General features: G+C 33.6%; 4 protein-coding genes across 4 annotated transcripts; 1 reads left to right on the forward strand and 3 right to left on the reverse strand.

Annotated features, from left to right (window-relative positions):
- The first annotated feature begins 754 nt into the window (after positions 1-754).
- LOC124439949 (DNA polymerase epsilon subunit 4-like) lies at positions 755-2,127 on the forward strand. The gene is made up of 4 exons (XM_046990255.1): positions 755-976; positions 1,068-1,152; positions 1,582-1,623; positions 1,720-2,127. Exons 1-4 carry the CDS (start codon positions 797-799, stop codon positions 1,731-1,733), a joined length of 321 nt encoding a protein of 106 aa, XP_046846211.1. The 5' UTR covers positions 755-796; the 3' UTR covers positions 1,734-2,127.
- A 708-nt stretch (positions 2,128-2,835) lies between these two features.
- On the reverse strand, positions 2,836-9,251 carry LOC124439941 (kelch-like protein 20). Its single transcript, XM_046990243.1, is given in 12 exon segments — positions 2,836-3,105; positions 4,027-4,254; positions 5,308-5,545; positions 6,015-6,221; positions 6,537-6,709; positions 6,808-6,841; positions 6,844-6,916; positions 7,050-7,276; positions 7,631-7,654; positions 7,657-7,845; positions 8,044-8,273; positions 8,940-9,251. Coding segments are annotated over 11 exon segments (1,722 nt in total). The 5' UTR covers positions 8,270-8,273; positions 8,940-9,251; the 3' UTR covers positions 2,836-3,002.
- A 930-nt stretch (positions 9,252-10,181) lies between these two features.
- On the reverse strand, positions 10,182-15,499 carry LOC124441795 (GTP-binding protein 4-like). Its single transcript, XM_046992264.1, has 19 exons — positions 15,409-15,499; positions 15,272-15,330; positions 14,300-14,411; positions 14,045-14,148; positions 13,850-13,933; positions 13,694-13,746; positions 13,560-13,623; positions 13,380-13,416; positions 13,186-13,278; positions 13,044-13,106; positions 12,684-12,906; positions 11,881-12,287; positions 11,536-11,601; positions 11,373-11,419; positions 11,148-11,238; positions 10,882-10,959; positions 10,624-10,755; positions 10,476-10,542; positions 10,182-10,383 (listed from the first exon to the last, which is right to left on the reverse strand). The coding sequence occupies exons 1-19, from the start codon at positions 15,454-15,456 to the stop codon at positions 10,298-10,300; spliced, it is 1,914 nt and encodes a 637-aa protein (XP_046848220.1). The 5' UTR covers positions 15,457-15,499; the 3' UTR covers positions 10,182-10,297.
- A 1,472-nt stretch (positions 15,500-16,971) lies between these two features.
- On the reverse strand, positions 16,972-20,945 carry LOC124435363 (STE20-related kinase adapter protein alpha-like). The gene is made up of 11 exons (XM_046985303.1): positions 20,675-20,945; positions 19,946-20,067; positions 19,720-19,825; positions 19,359-19,482; positions 19,108-19,273; positions 18,764-18,868; positions 18,414-18,587; positions 18,316-18,353; positions 18,156-18,198; positions 17,255-17,339; positions 16,972-17,144 (listed from the first exon to the last, which is right to left on the reverse strand). Exons 3-11 carry the CDS (start codon positions 19,775-19,777, stop codon positions 17,068-17,070), a joined length of 870 nt encoding a protein of 289 aa, XP_046841259.1. The 5' UTR covers positions 19,778-19,825; positions 19,946-20,067; positions 20,675-20,945; the 3' UTR covers positions 16,972-17,067.
- Positions 20,946-20,974: the final 29 nt, after the last annotated feature.

Genomic DNA, 20,974 nt, shown 5'->3' on the forward strand with positions numbered 1-20,974 from the left:
GCATGAAAATGTATGAAAATACACGAAGTATACTCCATGAAAATGTGTGAAAATCTGTGAATTATACTCTTTTGGTGAAAATAAAAAAAAATGTGAATTCATAGTGATTTAGATAAGTGGGAATAATATGTGTAAATTATATTTTTTGCCTGAAAATGTTTAAAAATGCGTGAGTCTCATGGTGAAAATGTGAAAAAACGTGCAAATTATATATTTTGCATGAAATGCGTGAATTATAGTCTTTGCGTGAAAATGTGTAGAAATGCGTGAAAATGTGTGAAAATGCGCGAATTAAAGTCTTGACGTGAAAATGTGTGCAATTGCGCGATTTATAGTGTTTATTTTATTTTCACGCCAAACAGTTAAAGTCACGCATTTCATCGCAGAGCCGGCAAAGGCAAAAGTTTACGGCATTTTCACGCTAAACAGTATTATTCACGCATACCACCATCTTTATGCTATAGAATTTTTTAATTTTTAAAAGATTTGCACGCAGTTTATGTTTTGTTATAATATATACAACCTGTAACTTGAAGAAATTGAAAAGTAAAAGATCCGCTTATAGAGAACGCCCACGCTTCAAACAAAACGCTGCTGCTCTCGCCCTGTTGTTTTTTGGGAGGGAGTAATCAATCTCTGACAGAACTTTGGCTTCATCCAATCACAGGGCATTCTCTATGGAAGTTATCATCCAGTATACCATGATGCACTCATTGTTGGTGCTTTGCTCTTTGCTCTGGCGCTTTCTGGTTGGCGCTTCAAGTCGAAGGTCGAAGGTGAATGTCTCCAAAACAAAATGGTAAACGAAAACAAAGATGATCACGAAATCCAGTCACAATTCGACGGTAGCGAAGAAAGAATCAGTGCATTCAAGTTGACAAAATTTCCACAGACAAGAGTGCGCAATATGATGAAATTGGATCCCGATTTACATTTAGCAAGTCAAGAATCTGTACATGTGATTAGTAAGGCAGCGGTAGGTTCGCTTACTGAAATTCTGAAACATCCATTCAAAGTAAAATACCACAAAAAATGATACCATATTTATGGTATCATTTCGTCCGTAGGAATTGTTTGTGGAATATCTTGCTAAAGAGGCTTATGAAAGAACTGCTCAAGGAAAGAGAAAAACTATTCAGAAGAAAGACCTAGGTATGTTGTTTGAATTTGCAAACAGTGACAGTGCAAGCCATAGTCATGCTATTTAAATTTATCTGTGTTCCTTGATGAGAAAAACAATAGATTTCTAAAGGAACGAACACACTGAAAATGCTGTAAACTTTACTGAAACTTTGCAGGCCAGATTTGCTAGTAATGGCCTAGCTAACAACTATTTTGATCTTATTCGTGAAGTGTTCTCAACTAAAACCAATCTGACTGTTTGGTCAATTCATCTCATCGTAGTATGCAAATATTGCATTGCACGTAATCATAGGCCTGACTCAAAGCAGAAAAATAATCAACAGAAATATATCTGACAAATAGTTAGGAAGATTATTATAGTTATAAACAACTGAATTTATAACATAAGCTTGATCACAAGCTGGTGATTTTGAACTAACATTGATTTTTTTCCTTAAGATTCATGTGTAAATGAAAATGACGAGCTTGCATTTTTACAAGGTATTCTGCTCCCCGTTATATATAACCTTTCAATGAAATAATGTAAATATATAAAAATAATTTTTCATTGTCACTAAAAATGTTCTACTTATGCAGGGGTGTTGGAGTAATACAACAGAATTTGAAGATAAAGATCTTCAAATCCACTCATTCCTAATATTTACGCACTGAAAAATATAAGAAGAATGATCTGATTAACTTCTGGGGTGATTTTTGTCCCCAACTGTTGCTTTGTCAACAACACACAATGTAGGAATTGAATGGTTAGTTAGTTTAAAGAAGAGCACAAGCTTTGTCTCTTGATTAATAACGAAACAGATTGTATTGAGGTAAATAGAATGTTTTACTAATGATTTGAACAATTTCAAACTATTTACAAAACTGTAAATTATTCATATCTACAATTAACATTTTCTTCTATTTTAAATGTATTTTTATTTCAGGCTTACTTACATACTTGGGCTAAAACATTTCACCAGCAATTTTAATAAAATTAAGTGTTTTGAAAAGTTTGTTTACTAATGATGATTATTGCATATGTCTTTGATAATGCTTGATCAGCCTCAGAACTTTACATAGTAAAAGTAATATCAAATTCTATCAAAGCCCACATTCTACAATATGTCCATGCTTCAAAAATGCACTAAAATAGGTTTTTGTTGTATGTAACTCCCCATATGTTGGGGACTTGATAATGAAGATGTTGTGTTATGCCACTGGCAAAGATCTGTTTTCTAAATGTATGAACAAATCCCACACAGGTGCCGGAACCAGGGGTGGTGGGGCAGCTGCCCCTGCTGCCGAGTAGTGCAGGGCAGCACAGGGCAGAATGTTACCCTTTTACATTTTGAAAAATAGACGTATGTCTTATTTCCCGATATGTAAGTTCCCACTTACAAATTCTTCAATTTTATCTAATTTGAAGTCTTGTTAGCTGGTGTGTCTGTGGTTTAGTGGTAATTCAGCATTATTTTATAAAACATTTGACTTTTGCCTTTCACCATCAATATAAAATGCTACTTTAAAGTACAAGCTTAATAAAATTTGATGGGTAAGGTTGCATAATTGCATTAACAATAAAGGAAAGGAAAACTGATGTCGGGGAAATTTAATGCACGCTTTGACACTTTCATCGGTGTAAATTGGCAAACATTTTACACAAACGTAATGTAAAAATAGGTGCCCTTTCAAAATGGCCACCTCGCGGCTAATGGTTGCTTCCAGCCCTGATCCCACAATATCACTATTCAATATGAGAGCTGTTAAAATATACTCTGTATTAGAAGATGACAAGAAAACTGCATTCTCAACGAGACCGAGAAAATTACTCACCAAACAAATTACTGGATTACTTGAGTTGATATGTTGGTGTCAGCTTACTACCTGCGTTGGAGTGGCAATGAACCAACACATACAGCAACACAGTCTCGTGGTTGACTAATTGGTGGTGAATTATACCATTTATTAGACAAGGGATCATACCTTAATAGCAAAGTAAAGTGCAATAAATACTTTGAAATGTCATGGTCATCAAAATAAATCCTGTAAAAAGAATCAAACAATTGCTTTTAAAAGGTCCATCTTCACAAATATGTGCATTTCATAGTTATTTGGTAAAATCTAGGGGTATTTTGGTTTTTGGTACACTATAAAAATAATTAGAGTACAATCGGACAAAATTTATAGTGGGTGTCACCTCCCAATTATCAGATGCCCCCCCCTAATTATCAGATACCCCCCAAATCATCACACCTCTCCCATTTATCAGATACCACCCCCAAATTATCATTTGCCAGCCCCAATTATCAAACACCACCCCCAATTATCAGATACCACCCTCAATTATCAAACATCCCCCAATTATCAGATACCACCCCTAATTATCAGTGACACCCCTCAATTATTAGATACTACCCCCAATTATCAGATATTATCACCCCCAAAATAAATTGTTCGCCCTTCTAAGAAACATTTTAATCCCTCAATTTTTAGCAAAACAAATCAGCAAAGACAGTAATACAGTGGAACTGGGTTTCTCTAAGCAATGTTTCAACTTTGTACACTACATTTGCTAAACTGCCCTACATACTCTACTGCCCATAAATCCTTACTACCTTACTTTGTCATACATTAACTACCCTAAGATTTTCAGCGACACCCCATTAAAAAATACGAAAATACCCCATATATTTGAAAAAAATGAAAATTTTAGTATAATTAAAAAATACTGTCTAATTTCTATTACGATTCTTTTTATAAAAAATGTCATTTCTGGCCAAAAAATGTTTTGACTGTGGAGTAATTATCTTTAGGTTAAGGCAAGACTTGATAGATAAATCTTTGCCAGAGAGTAGAAAATTACACATTTTGTTGATTAGTTAGTAGTAGCTTTATAACACAAACCTTTCAACTGAGCTAAGATATGATGTTCCATCATAACCACCAACAGCATAGATAAAACCATTAAGAACAGCTACACCCAAACCGCTACGTGGTACGCTCATACTACAAACTTCGATCCATTCATCTTTAGTTGGATCATAACGCTCTACGGAGCTAAATCTTGTTGTGTGGTCACAACCACCAACTGCATAGACGTAACCACCTAAAGCTGCCACTCCAACTTGTTTTCTAGGTAAGAAACATCTTTTGATAATACATCAATAAAGTTATATGTTTGTAAATTATGATCGTCCAGGTTAATAATCCCAGGTTCAAACCATTTACTTTATTTACTTTACATCAATAAAGTAGTAATTTATTTAGTTGTAATGATATCCCATGTAAATAGTAAGCCAAAGAGATCGCAAAATAACACCCGGTCCACGGAACAACATTTGGCTAAGATGAGTATTTGCTCAGCCAAACGGCTTTTCTTGGTACCAAATTAATTTTCAAAACGAAAATCCAGGAAGTACAAGAAAAAATGGTTATGCCGGTAAATCGATGGGTAGCTAACTCTCACGCCGTAATTTCACACCCTGATGTGACATGGAATTATTTTGCAAGTTTTCAAATCATTAGATTTGACACACATAACTATCAGACTGTCAAAGCATGCCATTTTCCTACAGTTGTAAGTAACTGTTCTTTAGTACTTTGTCAATGTGCCTTACTTACTAGACATTTGTAACTTACGTAACCTGAATTTGAAACATTGAAAAACTTAATTTAGATAATAAATAATTCACTTTTTGCTGCTTTGATATGAGATTAGATGTTGTGAGTCAAACCATGAAATTAGTTCAAAAATTTATGAACAAAATAAAAAAGTGCACTAAAAAATGCATCCTTAGCAAAATGTCTTTAATACGAAGTGAGGTCTGGAATTATTTCGAAAAGAATGCTTCCGAAAAGTTAACATGATGCAAACTAAAGTCAGCACGACATTCTCCACAAAAACATTAAAATTTGTTCTTAGACAAAAATAAAGTCACCCCTCCTCCCTTTAGTACTAGTATTTAGTGTACTATTGATTTTCAAATATGCTGTATTGGATGAGCTAGAAATGAGCTATAGGCTTTCTAGCGAATAGAAAACATACAAAAAGTATTACGCAATAAGTAGCAATTTGAGTAATCGTTACTACAATACTTTGTGCGTAAAGTAGCTCGTATCGTAATCGAATCAATATTCTTGGTATCGCCCATCAATAAGCAGTACTAGCCATTGGTATAAGCTTACCTTGCAGTTACCATTGGAGCCAGTAATTTCCAAGCGCCAGAGTCAGCGTCATATCTTTCGACAGTTCGCAGGTTTGTTCCATCTGATCCCCCAACAGCATATACATCACCATCCATGACGCAGCATCCTACACCAAACCTCGATTGGTTCATTGAAGCCATCTTCATCCATTTTGGTAAACGACATCGGGTGTCATAATATTCAACCGTATTTAATGGCATAGAGCCATCAAAGCCACCTAAATTGTCGAAAAATAACCATGTAAATTAATTGTACAGATATATTACAATAAGTAGGAGATAGGGTTAGAGATAGACCTAAGGATAGGATTGGGATAGAGTTCTGTAAAGAGTCTATAAAAAATATTGTTACTTGTATTATAACTGAATATAATGGGTCTTCCTAAAACTATTTGACCAAGCATGCTTAACTAACTTAAGATACAATTCATTTATTTTTGAAGCATTTAAATGGTTTTCACTGCAAAACGAATTTTCTACAATCATTGAATTACAATTATGATTTGAATTTCATTCGTTGAATACCAACACATGTTTGCTTGACATGCAACAAAGTTATTTTTCGTTTGAGGTTTACGTATATGTACATCTATCAAGCGACACTGTTGAAAACAGCCCTTCAAGAGAGCAGCTATATAGTGCAAACTTCAAATTTAATTTTTACATCAACTAACTACAATAACTTACCTATAGCATAAACTTTACCATCAGCACCACACACACCAACTCCATTTCGGCTTGAGAGCATGGGTTCAGATTGCACCCAAACGTCATTGTACGGATCGTACCTTTCAACTGTATCCAACCGTGACGAGTCATCGCTACCACCGCAAATATAGAGATAAGGTCCTACTGAACCCATACTTGCTCCCCAGCGACAGATACTCATGGAGCCTACAGTAAGGACAAATACGATTAAAACGTCATAAAAAGGGAACTTTTTGCCTTACAGAAGTGAGGGATTCGGCCTTCGGGGCCGTGCAAATGTTGTGTAAAACGCATTCCCAACTACAGCTTACAACTTCACGTACATTCACAGCCGTTCACATCGTTATTTATGTGTACATATGTATTACACCATGAATAGCGCAATAAATCAACTAGTATACGTATTAAAACTTGTTAAAAACAACTAATATCTCAAGCAGATTTACTGTGAAAGCTAAAAAAGTATGATTACAGGTTGCCATGAAATTCACGAATGCTTACAAATTGGTGTCCATTTTCCTTCTTTAGGATCAAATTTTTCACCACTTTTACTAGCTTCTCTTCTACTCATTCCTCCAACAGAATACAAGACTTGATGATCTGATGTTGGTCGACGTTGTTTTGAAACAGGAGTCTTATTCGTTACGTTGCGTAGGCCAGTCAATAGATAAGATCTAAAAATATTAAATATCAATAATTGACGTCGTAGGTCTTTTGACAAGTTCATATTGAGCAAATAGGCTGTTAAATCTTCTTGCTCAAATAATCTTACATGCATGATCTGTCAGAAACAATAACTTCCTCTTTCCAACTCTATCGAAGAGAAATTCTGCCGATAAAAGATCAAATCTCACTTCTTTCATTACATCTTTTGCATGGTCCTATCAAGGAAAAATGTTATGTAAAAAGATTAGAGAAAAAAATTTGTAAATAAGAGTTTGAAAGACAGAAAAAAGTTTTTCAAACTTTTAATAAACTAGTGAAATAATCTCGACCCACACCATGGAAACTTACCTGACGATTATCGGGATCAAATTTTATCCAAGCTAGGACAGCTTCAAAAACACGTTCCTCACACTGCACATTTAAATTATCATCAGAAATCAATCTTGATAGCTGGCGTTGAGTTAAATGCATAAACTCTTCATTTTGTAAAACATCTATAAAATTTCTTTTGGCAAATTTTTCAGCTTCACGAAGAAGACCAGAACATGCATGTTGGTCAGCAAAGTTTGCAATACCTAAAACATGTGTAAAAACATATACATGTAAGCATTCTCTCGACCACAGCTTCCATCACCAAAATATACGGAAAGAAAAAAAAGATAATTCAGTAATATTGCGGTAGCATGAAGATGTTGCTAATAATCAAAGATCAGATTGTCAAAATGGCATTCTTTATACATACCATTTGCATATCAAATAAACAAAAAAACTATTTGATCTTGCCTAATGGTAATAAATGACTGTGAAGATGACTACTGCTAAGGTAGTTAAAATGTCATTCAACACCACAGTTGTTCTCAGGACTCTACTAACCTCAATGTTCTACATATAAAAACATGTAAATATATCATTCATCATTAAAGACTTACCCAAGCAATTGTCATCACTTAAATTTTAAAGAATTCACAACAGCCATCAAGCACACTGGAGACTTGAAGCAAGCTTGCAGCAGACAAAAGATTCTGTACATTTTCTTTGTTGATTTTTATTTCAGATGTATAAAAGAATTGAATTATTTGCACAAGACTATTGCCATCTATCTGATGCATGGTAATGCAATTTTTGTTGCATTCCGATAGTCCACCTGAAAAAGTTTTAAAGACATCAAGCTTTTTTACATTTCATAACATAATTGACCAGATTTACTTCAACTGTGTACTTTGTGCTTCATGATAAAATTTATCAGTGAAGAAGTATTAATTGAATCTAGGACACTAGTTTATATGGTATAGTTCACTGTCAAATATAACATTTAAACAACCAATTGGTTTGACTTGCACACCTGTAAACATGGCTTTAAAATAGGGACTTGCCGCTGAAAGTATTATTTTATGAGCTTTGATGGTTTTGTCATTCACAAGAAGTGTTATATCACAGAGTTCATCATTTTCTCTTAAGCCATGAAACATTTTTCCAAGTTCTTTGAAATGGGCAACATCGGTATAATTGATACTTTCCACAGAAATGGGCATTGGCCTGTCTAACTTGGGAGAATATGAACGCGACATTTCTCTACGAAATCAAATAGGAGAGACATGAGTAAAACAAATGCTAAACTATAATTGATACTATTATCATTTGCCGTTGTCAATTGTGACGTACAGCCATTTTGACGTTTCACACCTAGGTGAAAACATTCACATAACAACAATTTAAGTAATTTTCAATGAAATACGAACAGTTTTTGTGTTCGCTTAACATAATAGAGGAGATCAATTGTCTTTTAACTCAATTTGATTTAATGTAAATAAAACTAGTTACAGAATTATTCGAAATTTTCCATTCAAATTTTTTGAAGAATGCACAATTTTTGAAAGAAAAGCAGCCACAGACGTACAAAATGGTATAGACAAATTTCTTTTCAATATTATTTTAAAAGTATATTAATCGAGAAGAAGAAACCAATGTCATCATTGTCAAAATCAAAATGTCCATTGACCTATGATCACATTGACGATTATCGCAAATTTTGAAGTTCGTTTACTCTAAACAACTGTGAAAAAGTTTGCTTTAAAGACAATATATATCAGTATGAAATCTTGAAAGACCTAAAATATTATTGTTACTTCAATGATCATAAGATCAAATCACCCAAAACAAACGACGATTTCGATGAGTCGACGACGATTACAAACTAAACAAAACTTAAAAACGCGTAAAAGAAAAAATGTTACATACCTTTCTACAAACCAAGCTCTTCGCTGGTTTTTTGGCTATCCAATAATCAATGAAAAAAGAAAATTATCTTTTGGGCGACCAACGTTTAGATAATTTCTCAGTACACAAGATGAACGCCGGAAACTCAATTGTTCGCCAGCAGGCCAGTTTAATCTTGTCTTTCAATTGAAATATATATCGCATCGGAGAATATGCCAATCAAGTTTTTACCCAAATACCACACTCAGTTCTGAATTGAAAAAAAATTTTGATTACTAACAAAAACACATTCCAAATCAAACAATCAACGTTTGAATCAATGAATCAAAACAAATAAATTTTATATAAGCACCAATGTAACCACTCCTTCAATTGTCTCTTAAAGAGACATAAATAATAAATATATCCGCTGTTTTTTACAACTAGTTACGCAAAGAGGTCTCTCAATTAAACTAAAGTTTTTATACATTTTAAATGAAATAAAGATAAAGTTGTTATATAAATGCAATAAAGATAACCACCAATTCAACCAAACTAAACAGTCAACAAGCATTTATGCCAAGGAGGCACCCCACAAAATCTCCCAAATTATTGTCTTTCTGTATTGAGAATACAAATGTTAACATCAAATAGTGCGTGCATAACATGTGGCTTTTTGGGAGGGATTTGCACCCAAATAAAGTCCTGCTACGGTTCCAAACAACGTACGAAATACTACCACTAGTGATGTAACTTTAATACATGCATTCCACTAATCAACATTGAATGATAAATGGATAGCTTAGTAAAAAGGATAATTTTAAAGCACAAAACGTGGACCATTTTAATTTTCCATTAAAACGAGACACATGCGTTCTTGAAACTATTTGCACTCGGAGCGCAGCAGGCAAAACCTTACTAGCAACCAAGTATAATTTTTAACTACCTTTTATCACTACTGAATGGACTACATACGTATCTACATGTTAGCAAGGGCAACTTTAGGTATTGGCTAGCTACGTATTCATCATCTGTCTTACTCTACTCCACCTTTCAACTCATAATGGAACTACTCAAAGAGCACACTTTATCAACAGAAAAGACTCATGACTGCATTAACTAAAGCACGCTAGTCATGACATTCACAGTCAAATCGCCAACTTTACAAACGAGAAACAAGAAACTTGATAAAATCAGCCAAACGAAAATGCGTCAACACAAAATCATCAAAATTCCTAACACTAAATATGACATAGATCAAAATGTAGTTGCATGTAAACCAAATAACTCCTGCAAGCAGTTAATAATATATAATTACGTTTCATTGAAAAACTTTCATTGCAGTCAGAATTGCGTTTGGTTAATAAATTACTTTTAAAGTAAAAATTAAAATAACGACTTTATCTTCTCTGAGTTTTTCCACCTTTTCGTTTTCCAGCGAACATATGTTTGGGCTTTTTGCTTCCAATATGACGGTCGGACTCACCTTAAAATAAGCATACATCAACATTCTAATAATGTACGTATTAAAGACTACAGGAAAATCGCCATGAAATCAACGTATGAAAATATACTCACCAGCTTTGCCCATTCTGTTCATATTTCTTTGAGATGTTTTCATCATTTTCTTCGCTTTTTTCTTTTTCTAAGAAAAAAAAACACACACAAAATTTGTCAATTCACAAAAAATAACGAGAGAGTAGTACATTGGACTTGTTATACATACCTCAGGGTTAACAATACCAGATTGATCTCTAGGTTGTTTTGATTTGCTACGTGCAATGCTAAGCGTATCTTCTCGTTTTCTTTTACGGCTAGCTGGAGTACGTGATCTCGCTGTTCGTCCTTCACCAGTTTCCTTTGATTAATCAAAAATAATACTTAATTTAACCAATGTCAATACAGATCCTATTACATAAATAATTTCTATTATGATTAGAGAGGAGAAGGGTTAAGAAAAAAAAATACGCCTTAACACAAGTACCATAGATTCATCTTGTTCGCTATCCCATTCCATATAATCAGACGCCAAACTTTGTCTTCTCGCTCTTGTGGAAAGCGACTAGATTATGACAAAAATCTAATTCAACAAAATGATACGACAAGTCACATTGTCCCCTCTAAATTAACGTACAAACAGTTGGTCAGTCTGTAAGAACATTTGACAAGAAACTCGAAACATGTAAGACAAAGTTAACGGCTAAATTACTGTTATCCGTTCACCACACGAAACGTGTCTGAAAAGCAAACCTTAGCCCGTAGATTTTGAGGAAGCTTTGCATGGTTAGATGTCTTTTTAAGACGATGTTCTTGAACAATCAGTTTCTTTTTCTTTCGAATTCTGCAAAAGACAAAACATAAGAATTCAAACGAGATAGTTTTTGCTTCAAAAGAAAACGATACACAATTTGTTAAAATATAGCTATAAATTATCTCGAGCCTACTTTCTGTTAATATAATCGATGAAAATCTTACTCGGCCGCTTGCTTTTTGATTTCTTTTGTTTCTTCGTCATCTTCTTCCTGCCAAAAAAGAAATTGTTTGATTTAGCATATACGTAGACGTAAAAACAGCTGGACAATTAGGAAAACAATTTTAATCTTTGAAATAAAACAAAGTTTACGGACAAATATATTACCATGTCGCTATTGTATTCACCAGCAGCTTCACGAAGTTCTTCTTCTCGTTCAAGTTCTTCAAGTTTCTATAAAAAATAGATAAAAAAATTACATAGTAAACAGCAAATAAATCAACAATGGAAATTTGATAATAGACATGAGACGTTCAGCAAACTGCATCAAGTCGTCACAAAACAAAAACATATATTTGAATATTGTGAGTAAATAAAATAATATCAATGAAAGCAAATCGCCAAACTATTAATACTAAATTACACACTAAGCACATCTATATAATATCTGGAGTGATCAAATCGCCAACATTCATCAATATAATCTGCCTCAAATCACAGAACGCAACACACCTTCATAATATCCGGATCAATAAAATCGGAAATATTTTTTCCAAGATAAATTTCTGGAACTAAATCAGTCTTCTCATCCTCATTTTCTAAGATCCAATGTTCTTGTAAATTCATCTCATAATCATCACCCAGTTCTTGTTCGAGTTCCTTCGCCAATTTCTTCTTTGGACCAACATCTGTTTCCATTTCTTTCTTACGGTTCAATACCGCCTCAGGTATACAAGGAGGTCGCTCTTTAACGTCACGTTGAGTTGGCAAAGCAACATGAATACGATTGAGAATACCATCAGCTTTTTTACTTTTGATTTTTGCTTCGATACGCAAAGCAAGAAGTTGTTCGCATGCCTCTGTTTTGAGATCCATTATTCCCTCTTCTGTAACTGTACTCGTGCACACGGTTGGAATGCCTAAAAAAATGAACAATGGAGTAACAGGAATTCTATTTTGTAGCTTGTGTGTTACTTAAGTGGTTCAAAACACACTCAAACTTAAAAGGAATGACGTTGTGCAACAATGTTGGTTTGAATGAAACGATTACAGCGCTTTTTTATGAAATGCATGTAAAAAACTGTTTCATAATTTCGAAATTGCACGATTAAAATGATGCATTTAACGTAGACGACAACTTTTTTTAAATTTACTTTATATTAACTCGATTCAAATATTCATTCATTATACCGCAGTGAAGATGGCATAAGTTTGCCGAAACATGTTTGCAATAAAAAATTGAAAAAAAAGTTGTCGTTTACGGTAAAAAACTGTTTATTGAAAAATAAATATTCTAATGCCAATTGGAAAGTTACCTTCAGTCTTGAAATAAGCCAAGCGTTCTTTGTTTTCGTCAGACAATTCATCAGGACGGATAATGTCAGTTTTATTCATCACAGCAATTATTGGTTTGTTCACAAACAAAGGTTTGATATTTGTAAATAAATCAATTTGTTCTTCGATGGTATGACCACATTGTTCAGATAGATCCATAAAGTAAAGAACTGCAGCTCGTATATGTGCCAGGGCTGTTATAGCCTGAATAAATACATAAAAATTCAAGAGGATATTTTCACAACTGTAGTCCATTCACAGCATCATGGGTAATTAAACCAACACATCATCTACTTATGTTGCATTCATTGATCAAATAAATGAACTCTTCTTGCAATCACCTGCATTTCAATGGTGTTACGATCTTCAAGAGAATGATCTAAGATTCCAGGAGTATCAACAACCTACAAGTAATTTGGATTTCCATTTTAAAATCATTAGCTTGCAAAAAACAGCAAATATTATTAATTGCGTCAATGTTACCTGCCACCTCAAGTATTTATAGTCAGTATGACCCACAAATAATGACTTTGTTGTAAAGGCATATGGCTGAACTTCAACATCTGCTCGAGTTATCTAAAAGTTTAAAAACTGTTTTTATTGTGTGGCCCTCAAACTTTATCATTCTACAAAAAATTGCACTGAAACTTGCAAGTCCTGAAACATTGCATGTCTACCTTGTTTATAAAACTTGATTTACCAACATTTGGGAAACTGCAAAGAGTAACAAAAATTTCAATATGACATAAATATTTTTAACCAGTCAGTTCTGACTTTTCTTAGCCATATTTGGCAACCTTGGTAACTCATTATTCAAATCTGAGGAGTTTCAAATTACCATAATGACAATAACCTACCCGCAAATTAACAATGTTCTTGTATTTGGATCAATACTTGGTAATCTAGACAAATGCTGACGAACTGAAAACAAATTTTAAATTTAGCTGAGTAAATGTGTATTTGCAATATGACAATGGTTCATTGCCTCAACCTTGTTCTAGATACTCCAAACTTTGCTTTTGTTTCTTCATGATAGTACACATTCTGAAAGGTAAACAAAATAAATAAATTGTATAATAAATCACACAATATTTAATGTTTATTTTGAACAATTACTGTTTAAATGATATTTGCTAATTCTTCATACCTTCCTAGTGCTGCACGCTTAAGTTGTTTACAGCGGTACAATGAATCACCATATTTCATTAATCGAATGTAATCTTTTGCAACACTAAATAAATTTTGACATGAATTGCATGAATGAATTTCTCACAATGTAAGAAAAATATTAGCTGTAAAAGAATGCCACCTAGTTACTAAATACGCATCTAAACTTGCTTACTTGTCAATCAGATGCCTAGCAGTATTGATTTGTCCAAGAGCTAATTTGTAATGATCTTTATCATATAAAACATTCATTAAATCAGCATAGAATGGGTGAACATCCTAAAAAAAAGTAAACATCAAGTATTTAACCATACATGGTTATGGATGAACAATGATTCTGCTATAGAATAAATCCACCATGGTATATGTGTTTTATTTTCTTTTTGCTTATATTTGTTTTTATGAAGCGAATACATATAAATGACTGTACTTGAAGTCTTGGAAAATCCGTTATAATCTGTGTCAATTTGTCATGATAATTTTGCTGAGTGAACTTGATCTTTCTCATATAAAACTGTCGAATACGACCAATTTTATAGTGTCTAAAATGAGAAACAAATTGCAAAAGCGCAATTATCAAACACGCATCATACACATGTATATTACTTTGTTTATAAATGAAGCATATTCACTTATAGTTCACTAAGGAGAAATAGCCCAGTCCTCTCTCTCTCTCTCTCTTAGTTATCAACTTTCCCTCTCTGGGATTACCATAGCAAATTGTACAGCTCAGTTCAAATGAACAATTTTTAGTTGGTCATTTTGAACGTAAGGGATTATTTTTTATACAGGCAACTCTTAAAGTGCAAATGTAGTTTTTAAAGGCCTGTCTAACCCTTTACTTGGCAAATTTTCTGAAAAGTTTGCGCACATTTCATTTGGTAAATGGTAATTGCTGTCATATGGCAACACTGTAAAGTGAAGGGTTAAATAATCCAAGATGATCAGGAGTTAATAAAATCCTTCAACTTGTCCTGACCAAACCAGATATTGAACATTATTCTATCACCAAGATAAAAAGTGATCAAATGTCCCTTTGCCAAGGCAGGCAACACTTTATGCACATCAAGTCAAATTAGACAATGGCTAGACTGCAGTATAGCGGACATCCAAAGCAATTATAAGCAAAGAGTGGGCTCGTTTTTGCTTAGGATTATAGAGTTAAGGTTTGGGTCAGTGCCGAAGGTGTCCGCTAAACTTCAGTAGTCCCAAGACAGTTCTTCCTTCATCCCAGGCTTCCAGTCGTGTTTTTGTCAAGATAAATTTGTAAACATGTTTGATGTTCCCCATCTGCACGAGATCTACGACTATATTGCCCGACAACGAATATTACAAAATATGCTTCTACTTTATCACAGTCTAAAAAGTTTCATCAATTTAAAATCATATCAAAAAGACAAACCTATGAATTACAGTCGGTGTTTTCCTCTGTGTTTTTGATAAAACAATATCGATAAAATCCTAAAACAAACATAGTCGAACAATCTATCAAAACGCAGTTAAAAAAATGTTCAAAAAAATTAAACAGCTGTTGCTTACCTTAGCCGTCGGAACGACAGTAATTTTCTTAAAATTATACAGCGACATTTCTATAAATTCTTATTATGAAGTTAGTCAGTTTACCATTACTTACACCACGTGCTCATCTCAGTCACTGCGCGAAATTCGCGTGATCATCACGCATGAAAACCTGCAAAAAGTGAAATCCAGATCCATGGTTTCCAAGCTGAAATAACATTATCATCGAAAAATTTCCATTAAACGTTGCCTCTTGTTTTGTGGCTATTCTGTGCAAAAAGGATAATATAAAATATTAAGCAATTGCAAATATTAATTTATTTGCTACTTGCCACATTCTAAACAGTGAGTGTTACAACTGTGTGGTGACGTTTTTAGAAACCATACGTATCTTACAACACTCTCATGATAAGATCGTTTCTAGCAAAGATATATAAGACTGTTTTTCCTGTACGACTAGTTGAACCAAAATATTTGCAGCTAAAAATATAATTTACTCAAGGGTAACTTGTGTGGCGTTCAAGAAGACGCCTTTCAGATATACGACAATTTTTAAACCAATAATCCATATATAAAGTAAATGGTTTGAACCCGGGAGTATCGTTACATGTTTGTAAATGTAGATCGTCCAGGTTGGTATAGTCCTGAGAGGGAATGTTTTTGTTGATGTTGACTGACGTTTCAACAACCTTAGCGGTAGTCATCTTCAGAGTCAAAATGTATATGTATTTGTTTACAAACAATCCATATATAATTGCTCTACATGTATGATTTTGTCATATAAACTTTGCACAATTATTGCTGAATCAATTTCAAGCGTTCAAGATGTTGAGAATTTTACGTACCCATTTACAGTCAGCATGTTACAAAAAAGGTGTCAATTCTTTAAGGTGTCAAAGATTTATTTCCAAGAACCGATGATAAGTAAAGTTAGCACCAACAGCAATGGAAAAATATTTTCAACTACAGCAAGTGCAGTCTAACGCAGAATGCAACAAACTGAAAACAAGCTAGTCATGAATGAAAAATCATCAATGTCAATTTAAATCAAAATACCTATACAGACACGCTGTATAAAACAACGTGCAAAAACAATTCTATATCTTCACTACAAAACTCAAATTACGAAATCACAATGTCCTTGGTATGCAGTTATATCGGTTTTCAAACAGCCAATGACTATCAATGAACTATCCAGTACGATTTTCAAACAGTCAAAGAATGGTCAATGTACTATCGAGTAAGATTTTTAAACAGCCAATGAATGTCAATGAACAATCGAGTAAGATTTTTAAACAACCAATGAATGTCAATGAACAATCGAGTAAGATTTTTAAACAACCAATGAATGTCAATGAACAATCGAGTAAGATTTTTAAACAACCAATGAATGTCAATGAACAATCGAGTAAGATTTTTAAACAACCAATGAATGTCAATGAACAATCGAGTAAGATTTAGAGACAGCCAATGACGATCAATGATTTATTGAGTTTTACTTAAAGATCTTTTATTGTATGTTCAAAAGTTTGTTCACTAAATAAACTTCGTGGAATAAACATGAAGTAAAATTTACAGGACTCGTCAGCCAAATTTCTTGTTTATTTTAAAACACCAAGTGATTTATTTAATTACAACACGCTCTTCTTTTTTATAAACTTGTAACGAAAATACAAAAGTTTAAAAGTTCCAAGAGCTGACATCGAGTTTATCCAAACTTTCGGTCACAGAGCAAACGTTTGCAGTTTTTATCTCTTCTAAAAGTATGAAGTAATAATCTTTCAAACTAACGTCTTAGCCAATCAGATGCTTCGCCATGCAACAAGTCAATACGAATAAAAGTATAAAATCAGTATTCAGTGCTTACCATTGGAAATAGCAACATTTTCAAAAGTTTGAGGACGCACAGGAAGTAACAGTTCAGGTAAACTTCGTTTGATTTTCTTTTTAGCCTAAGCCATCGAAAAGACAAAAAGTTATTTATATAATTTACAAATACCTTGGCCTACAAGACTATGACAATGAACTAAATTCGAATGAAAAATGAGCATAAAAAATTTGTGATTTGACCAGCGCTGTAGAACTAAATTTATCAGACGGGGGGCTCTCTTGACGAAGCTGAAGCCATGAAATTATGAAAAATTACCCATTTCAAAGGTAGAAGGGGGGCTCCTCCCTCAAGCTCCCACCCCCCACTTCTACAGCACTGGATTTGACTCATATCGATAGTAGCTATATCGGTAAAATAAAAGCACTTATAAAAATCAATCAGAGGTGGAAAATGAATCGGAAAACCTATTCAGTTAAAAATAAAAATTATAATTGGTAATTTTAGATACACATCATAGGTGTCAGAATTAAAGAGAAACTGAAATGAATTTCTTAATAAGCAGCAGAAAATTCTTTGCTTTTCTTGGTGGTCGTACAACGAAAAATATCTTTTTTTCAGCTCTGTTATCAATGTGTGGAATAACATTATCATAGAATTGTGTATGTGCTATTGCTGTTGTGTCTCCGTTTGGTTTGGGGAGGAAAGAGGTTAGAACGATAAAAGCCCTTGGCATTTACACAAAAACCAGCGAAATGATGATAAAGTTCGTTTTGCTGGGTTATCTTTTATTACACATAGGCGAGCTAAAAATTCTAGTAAAAAACAAAGTTCTCACAACGTATGTATTTCTCATAACGTATGTATAACGTATGTATTGTTGTTCAAGGAAAACTAAACTAGCATGGTTCGAGAATTAGTAAATCAGTTTAAAACTCACTTGTTTGAGGAATGCATGATTGAGCAACATACGTGCCGATGGTCTAAAATGAACATATTTTGAAACTCGTTGTGAAATGATATGATACTGCTATGTCCCCAATCCAAAGAATGAAAATTGAAAAACAAATTCAATAGTTTATTGAGAAATAAAAACTTACCGATTCTTAGGTTCTTTTTGCAAGCAACAGTCAACAAACTGTAATGAAATGAACATTAAGTATTTGCAAAGAAATTTAGTATGAATAAAACAGTTTACCTCACTAAACAACATTGAGAACTTCTTATTTTCAACGCTTTCGCGACGTCCTTGACGCGTCACGCCAAAACTATCACCTACACCTGAATCAGATGCACCACATGTCCTTGAAAGACGCGAATCGTTCAAATTTTGAAGATTTACATCGTTTTCTTGTAGCTTGGCCAGCAAAACCTGTAAATGAAAATTTAAAACGGGAAAAAGAACACAAAGAAATATGTAATCAATCAGGATAGAAATAAAAAGGAGGTTAAATGAAAACAGTAAGGGACAATCACCATGAAAAATGAATACTTAATTGTAGATGAAAAAATAAGGGTAAAAATACGCAGTAAGTAAGTGTTTGTAACCTGAGTTGCAGAAACATTCTTGTGAGGTTCAATACCACAAGCCATTTCAACAGCTGTTATCCCAAGACTGTATATATCCGAACGATAATCATAACCAAGAATGTTCTGATGAAATAAAAATGCAGTTTATTGAAATCATATAGCTGTGTACCATGTCAATAATATCACTGCTGTAATAAGTAACAAGTAATGAGTAATTTTATATAAGGTTTTTTGACGAAATTTACCGTTGCATTAGTAATAAGGGGGAATTAAACGCAACACAAGATTGCAATGCATTTTCTTTAAACAAACTTTGAGCTAAAACAGAACAGACTTCTATAACAAATGATACAATTATACACCTGCTCTAAAACTTCAGGTGCTAGCCAAGGTACAGATGCAACAGCATCCTCAGGAAAGTCATACACATGATTGTAACCATTTGGTGAAAGACAATGAGATTCACGAAGACCAGTAAGACAAACTGTACCATTTCCATCAATAAGTATATGATGTGCTTTTACAGCACTATGTGGAAAAGAAAAGTGGCATTATTGCTGTAGAATACAACTGTCATATCACCATAAAAAAATGTACTGTAATGAGCATATACCGATGAACATAGCCCATTCTATGGATGTTATCCAGAGCTTTGAGTACTTCACGTAATATGAGTAAAATAGCTGCCTCGGGAAGGCCTAGCGGAAATCCTTCTTTTATTATTTTGTCACAGGAGCCTATACATTTAAAGATTGTGGTACATATTAGTTATGAACAATACAAATTATACCATGGCTTTCATTGAGAGGTAATTTTCAGATTATTTTGAAGCTATTTTCTGCTTTTGATCAATTAACCAAATAGCAAGTTCACTTCTAGTCAATATGCTAATGTTCAGACACTTTTGACAAATGCAATTGGTCAATACAAAAGCATGTAGCAATTTTTGTTCATAATAATAAGCTGTTGCTCACCATATTCCATATATGGACTAATAGTCCATAATTCTTTACAAACGAATGCTGCTAGCATTGCAACAATGTTAGGGTGAGCCAAGATTCTTGAAAGATAAACTTCATGCTATTTAATAGAAAATTGAGATGTATGTAGTTATCTTGCTTTGTGTGTGTAAAATAATTCTAATTTTAGCTGATTATTTGATTTTGCAAAAGTTAAAAGTACAAAAGTTGTTAAACTCACACTGATCAGGTCGATTTTCTTGGTGTCAGAAACATCAAGTTTTGTTTTCTTAATCACAATATTCTTCTTTACACCATTATAATGTGCGAGCCATATTGAAGTTAAATCACCAAATCCTGATCCTGAATGATGTAAATCAAATCAACAATTCAGGGAGATTTTATATGAGACTATTAGAGCAAAGGACAAAACAATTCACTGTGATTTTTTTTGGGTGGGGGGACCACAACACAATACATTGTTATCATGGGAGGGGGGACAAAAACATTTCATAGTAGAATACTTGGCAAGTAATCAATAAACTTGTGGGTACAACAAACTTAGATAAAACTAATCTTAAAGTAAATGGTTTGAACCCGGGAGTATCGTTACATGTTTGTAAATGTCGATCGTCCAGGTTGGTATAGTCCTGAGAAGGACTGTTTTTGGAATAGTCCTTCTCAGGACTATACCAACCTGGACGATCGACATCTACAAACATGTAAAACTAATCTTACATTTCCAGAATGCCTTATCAAACCGACTGGTAAAAGTTTTAGGAAAACCACAAAAGGAACACAGTTTTATTTAGTAAGCTATATCTGATGTTTCAATAAAACGCACTCTCTACACAAGTGCAATGTGTACCTAAACAGAGATCTTTAAAGTCTTAAACTCCAATGCTACAACATAATGAAAAAGCTAAACTATGACACAGGTCGTGTGTAACAAGTGAAATACTGTACTAACCTATCTGTTTAAAACAAATATAATCTTTGGATCGAAACTTAGACTAATTGACATCAAATTTGGAGCAGCATTTGATGTCTTTACAGGTATTGACATATTTTATTAGACCCGTCCGGTGTCCTGTGTCCAGGCTGTCCTTTCTACACAGCTACTCCTCGCTCAACGCTTGCATTGTATAAACAAGCTCAAAGCTTAACGCTGACACTGAATTCCAATTACATCTTATCTGTCAATTGAATGAAGAGAAGTACTTTTCGTATGATACTGTTAAGTTAGTGATGATCATCTCCCCCGGAAATA

The sequence above is a fragment of the Xenia sp. Carnegie-2017 genome, unplaced genomic scaffold (genome assembly GCF_021976095.1).
Source record: "Xenia sp. Carnegie-2017 unplaced genomic scaffold, XeniaSp_v1 HiC_scaffold_1, whole genome shotgun sequence".
Classification (NCBI taxonomy): Eukaryota; Metazoa; Cnidaria; class Anthozoa; order Malacalcyonacea; family Xeniidae; genus Xenia; species Xenia sp. Carnegie-2017.